Source organism: Chaetodon auriga, chromosome 15 (assembly GCF_051107435.1).
Source record: "Chaetodon auriga isolate fChaAug3 chromosome 15, fChaAug3.hap1, whole genome shotgun sequence".
In the NCBI taxonomy this organism is placed as follows: Eukaryota; Metazoa; Chordata; class Actinopteri; order Chaetodontiformes; family Chaetodontidae; genus Chaetodon; species Chaetodon auriga.
The window spans coordinates 2,283,810-2,293,827 of record NC_135088.1 but is presented as its reverse complement, the minus strand read 5'-3'; the positions used below and the strand labels follow the sequence as shown (position 1 = coordinate 2,293,827).

Here is a 10,018-nt window from a genome sequence, read left to right as displayed (position 1 = left end):
AGCGAGCCGAGGCTTCAACCTAGAACCGCGATCGGGTTACTGCTCAGGACGGGACCAGGGGCCGGCAGCCATGATGCCAAACCTGAGCCCTATAGACCCTGTTTGCAGGGTAAAAAATATTTTCAGGACAGTTTATATGTCTTTAAAGGATAACTTTATTAATCGTACATGGTTTAAAGAGTCAATGATTTAAAGTAATGCTGTTTAAGCATGTTTTTAAGCTTTGAATTATTCAGGTATTTTAAGTAATGCTCTTCTAAATGTGTTTTTAAACGAAAATTAAAGTAAGTGTGAATAAAGTAACATTGAACAGTCATTGAAAAGAAATAAATGCCTCCATGTCAGCTCTGGTGGTTCGAAAGTGTTTCCTCTTTCATGTCTGGGTTCATCTTTTTAACGCTATCGTTATGTAACGTTCAAGGCCGTTGATTATTTGACAGTGTTTTTTGCCGCTCTGTTCTCTGGACTGTAAATACCGCTCGGTCTTGAAGCCAACATGGCAGAGCGGTTGCGTGTGGTGGTGGTTGTACTGGTAGTGTAGTTAGTGATTGGTGCGTAGAAACAATCAGCTAACAACACTGCCTACACAGCAACCCCGATCACATCCACCCTCAGGGATCAGTAGCACTGCGGTGTGTTTGTGTGGAATGATACTGCAGATACGTACTGATATATAGTTTAACATCACGTGTTTTTGCATGAATGAGTTAACTTCTTATGCTCTAACAGTCTGGTGCATGAGGTTTTTTTCCTGGGAGGACTTGGGTGTGAAGACTGATACCGCTCGTGTCTGTATGTTTAAAAATAAGGCTACAGCTAGCAGCCAGTTAGCCTAGCTTAGCACAAAGACTGGAAACACTGGAAAACAGCTGGCCTGGCTTTGTCCAAAAGAAACAAAAGCTCCTCTAAAGCTCACTGATGAACACGTCTTATTTCATTAATCCAAACAAATACAGAAAAGCAAAAACATGTTTTACAGGAGATTATTGGCCAAACTACTTCCTGGTTCTGGAAGGTGGGGGATGTGACGGGTCCCCGCCAAGAAAGTGCTGAGTCACCTCGCTGCAAAAACCTGTTTATGCTTTATATTTTATTGATTTCCATTAGTACAAATACAGAGATTCAGAAGAAAGAAACTACTTGAAACAGAAATATGAATAAAAAATGTAATTTAAAGGAAATTATTTTAAAGTACTCACCAAACCTCCAACAGCTCCCAGACTGGGCTTTAAGAGGTCTGCAGGATCATTTTCAAAGAGTTGCCTTTTTTCTATGAGGCACTGGCACTTTAGCAAGTTAACAAAGCCGATAAAGACTGATTCTATTAAGATGAGTCAAAAACAACAGGGAACGATAAAATGACCCCAGAGTTACCAGTGATTGCTCAGATGTTTGCTCCTGTTCTGATCTTCATGATGCTGAACACACTGGTGGGAAGCCCAGGAAGCAGAAGTCTGATTGGCTGTTCCTGACTGCTTGAACATCCAAACATCTCGTTTTTGTGGCTGCTGGGCTCCTTGTGAAGTGAACTCCTCTTCTGAAAGCTCGGTCCGAGGCCGTATGAAGGCATTACCAGAACCTGGAAGACGTTTGCAGTCCTGTAAAGAACCGTCTGAGGTGAGCGTCCTGTGTGAGCTGTGTGCATGTTGATGGAGGAGGGCTGTGATCCTACCTGCAGTTCTCAGCGCTCTGTTTAGAAGTGACCACTGCTGGAGAAACACAACTGTCTCCACAGCTACGCTTCGCTGTGTGCAGCCCATGTCTCAGGTCGTGCCTCGACTTGCCCCTGGCTGGCAGGTACGGTTGATGTTGCCGGGGTGAAGCAGCAGTAAACACTCGCCTTGAGCCCCAGGATTTTCCAGTTTTGCTGTGTTTCATGTGACCATAGCAGTCTCACGTGTTTTTACTGCATGGTTTCATTTCAGCCCATGTTTTCGAGTGCAGCCTCATCTACACTTGATCAAAACTTTGGTCAACTTGCAAGAGGCCTGATATTGATTCAAAGATCCTCCTGAGCTACAGAAAAACTGTTCCCAGTTGAGTAATCAATGACCAGGCCCTTTATGATGTTCAGTCTGTTTTCATAGCCTGATCCTCAGAGAAAGCAGATTTAATAAAGCTGGATTTTATAGCTGAGATCATGAATACACTTGAAACTTGAACTGTAAACTTGTTTGTGGGAAGCAGATGTTTTAAAATGCATTTTAATTCCAAATATCTTGACATTAGACTACTTATAACTTTAAATGTTCGAACCTTTTCCTGTTTCTTCTCGTTTGTTTGTTATGACACAAGAAAAATATACTGTAAATAACATATTTAATATTTTAGTACATTTAATATTAAACACAGGCTTTTATTATAGGCAGCAGAGAGGTGATAGAAATGTATTATCAATAGTATATTTCATGGCAGCAGTATTCTTATACTCTTGTATATAATGTACACACATATATATATAGTTGATTTTTATTCTTCGTTCTGTGTCCTTTTTTATTGTCTTTTTGATTTTTCTATGTCTCTCTTTTATTTTTTGCTGTCTGTAATAATTTAATTTCCCCGGAATGGAGTTAATAAAATTTATCTTATCATATCTTATCGTATCTTATAGATGAGAGGGACAGATAAGGTTATTAATGTTGGGGTAACTGTTCCTTTACTCTGTGACACAAACAGCAAAACTATGTCCCTATTTGCAAAACATCAAACTCGTCCTCCGGCATATGCGTCTTACAATCAGCAAAATCGCATCAGCCTGGTTTCTAAAAAGAAAATGAGACAGAAAAATGACAACGTTCACAAGTTCAAACCAGCAGCCGCATCACACCTGCTGGAACATTATTCCTCCTCTGACACTCTACATGCAGCAAAGTGCTTTTGTAAATCCAACCTTTGCAGGACTGCAGCAATGTCACGTTCATGACCTCTGAGTGTAACTTGACATGAGATTCCTGTTTGCAAAATGCACACAAGAAGCGCATTGTCTGATATTCTCGGCAGATTTTGGAAACACTCCTAAACTGATGGTTTGTACCATACATGTTACATTTGCATGCATATGTGACAGCTAGTGTCCCTGCTCTCTTTGCATCCATTTTTAGCTCTGGCCATGTAAACTACATGCTGGGTCTCCTTACATGAATGTGGGGTGCCTCTGTATAATCTCAGTGGATACAGAGCATGAGAAGCCATAATAGGAACAGAAAGTTCAGTCTGCATGGCTGTTAGATGTTCTGCTATCCACGTTATTATATGGTAATTTAATGGAAGTGTGAAAACAAACAGATATTAAAAGCTACGAGGATGCATTTGAAATTGTGAAAACGGCATCACTGTAACCAATAAGAGGATTTAACCCCCTTTTCTTCTGTTTAAAGTAATTTAACTGTATGCAAACACAAGTTGTTTATTACAAACGCCAAATGTAAAAACATCCTGAACCAAAATTTGGCATTCCTTTCATCCACTTAATGGTCTCATCAGTGTGCGTGTCTGGGCTCGGACACTGAAATAGAAACTGCGCAGACCGATGAATCCCCGTGCAGCGTGCATGTGTTTACGAGGTGTGTTCTTATTCGCCGAGCACAATAAAGGCACACAAAGGTACATTTACCAGCGCCATCGCGTTAAAAGACTGCACGCTGTGACGCATCGGTTAAAAAAAACAATGCCTTTTTTCATGAAACGGTGAGAGGACAGGAAGCAGGAAGGACATTTGGCTGCTGTATTCGTTTGTCATCAGTGCGCCAGGCAATAAGCCAATAACGTAACACCTTTATTCCCACAATGACAAATTCGACCAATGACAGGCTCTGTTATTACAACGTCCCCCTGCGCTTGCTCACATCCGGTCGTATATATGTTGCCACGAGTTAGCGGCGAATTTGGAGGGTGTCCATTTTGAGCAGTAAGTCGGCGTCTCCGATATTTCCCCTTAAAGTAAGTACATTTTCTTGTTTTTGTTTCTGAATTCATATACTGGTGAGGAAGTTTAGCGCTACACCGCGGCTCGCTCCACTGGGCTTTTTGTCATCGCTTCTCTTTTGTCTGTTGAATGCTTTCTTGTTAGCGCTAAATGTAGTTAGCTGTCTGTGCTAGCTGCCGCAGGGATTCTAAATACGTTAGCGCGGATATTGCGCTGGGTGAATGACTCCTAGATCGATTATAGTAGAAATTAAGCCTTTGTGCTCTATAATATTTATTGTGATTTTATTTGATTTGCCTGCTGGGATTTTGGTGGGTATTTGACATAGGTTCAGCTGGCTAGCTCTTAGCCGGGCCTGCACTCTGTCCCGAGCGGCAACGAAGCAAAGCGCGGTCCGCTTGAACGCAGAACACGGAGATCCATGCCAGTTTATCGCTTGTGTTTGTTACCCAACGAGTCGTAATGTGCACGTAAACAGAGAACAGTTTAAGTATAATTCCTGTTAATGTTCGAATCATAACGCTTAGGTAGTTTAATGACCGCAAAAATCAGAAGAATATGGTACATTTTAGAACATTTTTGTGAAACGATATGTCAGCATTGAAACGGTTTCAGCTATTGTATTAGCTTTCTGTTAGCCTTCGCGGTGTTCCACACAGTGTAATTTAAAAAGTGTAAACAAGTGAAGAATTGTTAGATAAAGCCAAGTTAATGTATTCACCTCATTTGCATTTAACAAGATCAATTATGTAAGGTTGGATTAACAACTAGGCATCTGCTCTTTGGCCCCAAACCTGGATGTCCCCCAAAGGCCTGATGCTGACTGAGTGCCAATTGCTTTTTGATATTTTATTGCAATAATTCTGAAAAAATAAAGTAGTTTGAAAATTAGTATTGACGTAGCAATACACCATCAACAATTAGTTTAATTTGCTGACAGCAAGTCGATTGTTAAGCAGACCTTCCACCTGATTGGCTCTTTACTGTGTGCTTAGAAGTACGTGAAACTTTTATTATTTGCTGCCTCATTGAAAAGTTTTTAAAAAATTTTCTTGATCCATCTCAGTCTCTTGAGCCCACCGTCAGAATGGCAGACGCTGAGACTCTCCTCATGGAGACATCAGACCAGAATGGCAATGAGGGAGAGGAAGAGAATGGAGCAGAGCTGGAGCAGGAGCTGGAGCAGGAACTGGAGCAGGAGCAGGAGCTGATGGCTGACCAGGAAAGCCAGGACAACGGCACAGATGGAGGCAAGATCGATGCCAGCAAAGGAGAAGAGGACGCCGGGTGAGTGTTTCCTGTCCCTGACTCTCATCACACTCGGCGTGTACCAGCACTTTTGGTATTAAGTAATTAAAATGTAATGGCATGAAACAAATATATGGTTTTGCTTGTGGTGAGTATAAGGACAAAGACTTGAGACTGAGTTTTATGACCTGTAAATAAGTGAGTCTCAACAAATCATAGAATATAAGTGCCCTCGAAATAGAAGTATTGGAATAAGAGAATGACACATTCTGTAATTTCTTTGTCTATCTGTGCATTAAGTGGTGTTAAACAGTAAGAAATAAACAGCAACATGTGTTTGCAGTAAAATGTTCGTGGGCGGCCTCAGCTGGGACACGAGTAAAAAGGACCTGAAGGATTACTTCAGTAAGTTTGGTGAGGTGTCGGACTGCACCATCAAGATGGACTCCAACACCGGCCGATCTCGAGGATTTGGCTTCGTTCTCTTCAAAGACTGCTGCAGCGTGGACAAGGTGTGTGGCTGTCTCACATGTGTCCTCATTACCTGTTTAAACTGGGTGCAGAGCATTGTTTTTATACACACACACGCACACACACACACACAGTAGGCTCGGGTCAGTAAATCCTGTTTCTGGCAGATATGTCTGATTAATGACATTTAATTTTAATGAGCATACAGTTGTTAAAGTGAAACATAAAGTGCTCGTATTGATCTTTTTGTGTTGCTCAGCGGGGCTGCATTCACTTTAAAAACCTGTCCAAATGTTGCCCTGCCGTTCCCAACAGTCACTTCTAGACAAAGCATGATAATAATGTCACGCGATGCAGGAGGATATTTTCAGGGCTTTGATCGTTGTTGTGTGTGTCAGCGCTCCATATCAACGATGATCACACGTGTGTCTCTGCAGGTGCTGGAGCAGAAGGAGCACAGACTGGACGGACGTCCGATCGATCCCAAGAAGGCGATGGCCATGAAGAAGGAGCCCGCCAAGAAGATCTTTGTCGGGGGTTTGAACCCTGAAGCCACTGAGGACACCATCAGGGAACATTTCGGGGCGTTTGGAGAGGTCTGTTTTACTAGATACATCCATATTAGAGCCAAGAGGAATGTGCCCCCCCAAACTTCTCGTGTAGTCCTGTGCTCAGACATGTGTAGTCAGAAGCATGCAGAGATGGTGTTGGTTAAGAGGATGGCAGTGATCGTTTACCTGGCTGGCTGGAGGTCTCACATTGAGGCGCTGCTCTGCTGCAGAATTCAGAAGGAAGGATGTTTAATTGAATGTTAATCCTGTGACTGCCACACAACCGTGTTGTTCAGCTGGTCTAATCCTTGAGCCTAATTACTGACTAATGAAGAAGTGGCTGATTGGAAACAAGGGTGCAGGTTAGGACAGGACAGGCTTCCTGTGGGAAATGTTAGATAATTCTGAAAAGTCAGGCGGTAGAAAAGATCGGCTAAATATAAACCTGACATTCATCATCACCTGTCATCAGTGTTTTGTTTTTCACAGCGTTCTAACAGCAGTGCTGTCGCCTTCTTCTCCTTCTAGATTGAAACCATTGAGCTTCCCATCGACCCCAAATCAAGGAAAAGGAGGGGTTTCATCTTCATCACATACAAAGACGAGGCCTGCGTCAAGAAGTGTCTGGAGAAGAAATACCACAACATCCAGGGTGGCAGGGTATGTACACACACATCTCAGCAGAGTATTTTGCTTTGTGATACTGTCCTGTGGGGGGAAGGTGGTGAGTTATGATCATCACTGTCCCAGTTAGCAGACGCAGGACCCGCAGTTACTTTGCAGATGAACTCTATACATGCAAATATTGGCTAAAATCATGAGGTTTCTCTGCAGTCTCAATGTCAAATCTATATTGTTAGCAGTAATAAAGTACTTCATTGCTTTTTCCGTGTCTGGATCTCCACAGTGTGAGCTGAAGATCGCCCAGCCAAAGGAGGTGTACCAGCAGCAGCAGTATGGAGCGGGCCGCGGTGGCGGTTACGGAGGTCGGGGAGGCAGAGGCCGTGGAGGTAAGGACAACTGTCTCATTTTTTTCTTTTCAGCAGGACTGTCTGGGTCTGATAGTAGAAGAAAACAGTGTCATAATATAAATTTTACAGCTGCTTCTCTCAACATGTTTCAATTCACACGTTCACTTTAATCATTGACCAGAAAACCTTGTGAAAGATTATTATAGGTTGTATCTGCTGTGTTGGTGGATATAGTTAGCATAAAGCCTCCATGTGAACTCTGCGCTGTGCGTCTCAGGTCAGAGCCATGGCTGGAACCAGGGCTACGGAAACTACTGGAACCACCAGGGATACGGCAACTACGGCTACGGAGGATACAGCGGCTACGGCAACTACGACTACTCTTCTGGTGGCTATGGATACGGTCCCGGATATGATTACAGTAAGTCCACAAACTGTCGTTTCCAGTTTTGGGCTGTGTGGGTTTCATGCTGTGATCCGGGCTGCACCAGTCTCCTGACGACTGGAGCTCTGTGCTCCACAGACACGAGGCTGATCTCAGACTGCGCCTCTTGCTCTCGGGGTATAAAGCGAATAACCTGATTTCCCACAGTGTTTAATTACTAACACAGAGCAGATTCAACAATGACTCTCATCTGAATGGAAACCTGTGTCTGATGCGTCTCTCCTCTCTGCCCCACAGACCAGGGAAATGCCAGCTATGGGAAGACCCCTCGGCGGGGGGCACACCAGACCAGCTACAAGCCATACTGATGATCACACGGGAGCGCAAGGTACGCCGTGACCACCCCACAGCTGCAGCCACTGGTCGATTAATTTATTAGTCAGCTGAAAGAAGTTTCATTATTTTGATAAACAATTAATCGTTTGTCATTTCTTAAGCAAAACGTGTCAAAGATTTTCTGGTTTCAGCTTCTTAAATTTTCTTTATTTATGATAATAAATGCAGAGTCTTTGGGTTTTGGACTGCTGGTAAAACAAAAGATGCAATTTTGAAGACCTTCATCTGGGCTCTGGGAAATTGTGGCTGTGTTTTGCTCACTTCGTTGAACTTTTATAGATTAAAGGGATAGTTGTGAAAATAGTCGAAGTCATTAGCTGCAGCCCTAAACTGCCCCGAACACTGAAACCCCAACTGCATGAACTCAGAGTTGAAGTTTTGGAGCAGACAGCAGTTTAATTCTGTTCATCTGAACCTGCAAAGCACATGGTAAACTGCACACAGAGACCAGCTACCAAATGTTAATTTAATATTCTGCTGCAGGCTTTACTAGATGCCGGCCTGCTTACTGTAGCCCGTTCAGTTTTTTGGCCTTTTGAACCTTTATTATAAACAGTAGAGACACGACAAAGGGTCCCGTTCAGTGACGACGGTCTAAACAAACGCCCCTTTGTGCTGCTTTGTGTTTGAATGAGAGGAAAATGTGACCGCGTTGTGTCGTTCTCAGGACTCCAGTGATCCAGTGAGACCGATGGCTGGACGGACACACTGGGCATGACTCGACCTCTTTTATGACAGAAGACCATTTGTACAGAAAACAACCGAAATGTAACTTTTCCATTATTTTTTTTTTTTTTTAATCCTATCATTTTTAGGTTTTACTTTTCCCTTATGGTGGTGTTTTGTTTTGTTTTGTTTTTTTTTGTTTTGTTTTTGTTTTTTTCTTGTTTTTTTTCTCCCTTCTTCCCCTCCACATTTCCTCTGATGGAAGTGTAATTTTTACTGTACTTTTTGGTACCGGTTTTGATTCTAATGTATTGTAAGGCTTGTATTTTACATGTTTGCTGACTTTTACAGGTTGAAAATCTTGGCACTGTAAAGGAGCTTTTTTGACAAATAAAAAAACATTTTCAGTAACTTTTTTTTTTTTTTTTGTTCTGATGCTTGGAGTTTTAGGGGTAGAAGATAAAGGTCTTTGAGTGGGTTAAATATTAAAATGTAGTCGTGGAATTTAACTCCAGTATTGATTTCTCTAGTTTTCTATTCACTCAATCCAGTTATCTGTAATACTGAAAATGTTATATTGAATAACTTTATGGGTCATCCTCATAATCTCTGAAACTGCATCGACTGGCTGCAAGCTTCCTTTTTTCTGGATTTACCAGGGAGATGAACATCTGAAAGCACACAGACGTAATGAGGGAAAATGGTTAGACCACACCTGACTGGACTTCTGTTCAATCTAAAGTTTTCTGTGTAAGTTCAGTTTCTGTTTGTCAAATGCCGTTTTTAGAAATGATTCCCCTGAAGTTAAATGTCTGCTTTAGTTTTTTCTGGACTGACTTCAGGCCCCTGGAGTCTCCTCAGCTAGTGTCTGGAAATTTATTAGTAATAAATATTCTCCTTTGTAATGATCTGTGTATTTTCTAATGATTAATGTGATGGAAGTCCTGAAGAATGGGACGCAGTAGCTGTTAAATTTCTTAATTCTGGGCATTAAAATGCTGAAGGTGACGTGTGTGAGGTCAAGGGTCACCATCTGCAGACAATGAGAAGAAATTTGTGTTTTTTTATTGGCTGGTGAAACAGTCGGTCCTTATTTAAACCTGTGTATGTAGGTTTTGTTCACGTTGTCAGGGATCAATTTGATTTCTGGAAACAATTCAGACCAGTTTGTTGATGCCAATAATATAAAATGTATCAGCGGTACATCAGGGTCAAGTCCAGCACGGACCACGTGCGAGTGCGGCTCTTCCCTTGAGTAGGCATTGAACACCTAACAGCTCGAGGTGTTGCGTCTTCCCGCTGTGAGTCCTCATTACTGTCATTATAGAAAACATGGTGTCAGTGATGGCATAGCTCTCTCTTATATTGTCCTTCGAATTCCTGACGTCACTGTGTGTCGTCCGGA

At 42.3% G+C, this 10,018-nt stretch overlaps 1 protein-coding gene across 1 annotated transcript; it reads left to right on the top strand.

Annotated features, from left to right (window-relative positions):
* The first annotated feature begins 3,840 nt into the window (after positions 1 to 3,840).
* Positions 3,841 to 9,024, top strand: LOC143332708 (heterogeneous nuclear ribonucleoprotein A/B-like). Its single transcript, XM_076750454.1, has 9 exons — positions 3,841 to 3,939; positions 4,992 to 5,212; positions 5,517 to 5,685; positions 6,082 to 6,240; positions 6,724 to 6,855; positions 7,103 to 7,205; positions 7,444 to 7,587; positions 7,849 to 7,939; positions 8,615 to 9,024. The coding sequence occupies exons 2-8, from the start codon at positions 5,013 to 5,015 to the stop codon at positions 7,917 to 7,919; spliced, it is 978 nt and encodes a 325-aa protein (XP_076606569.1). The 5' UTR covers positions 3,841 to 3,939; positions 4,992 to 5,012; the 3' UTR covers positions 7,920 to 7,939; positions 8,615 to 9,024.
* The last annotated feature ends 994 nt before the right edge of the window (positions 9,025 to 10,018 follow it).

Coding starts and splice junctions, on each gene's coding strand:
- LOC143332708 (XM_076750454.1), top strand. CDS start 5,013: ATGGCAGACGCTGAGACTCTCCTCATGGAGACATCAGACCAGAATGGC. Junction 6,856..7,102: donor ACAACATCCAGGGTGGCAGG/GTATGTACACAC, acceptor GGATCTCCACAG/TGTGAGCTGAAGATCGCCCA. Junction 7,588..7,848: donor CGGTCCCGGATATGATTACA/GTAAGTCCACAA, acceptor TCTGCCCCACAG/ACCAGGGAAATGCCAGCTAT.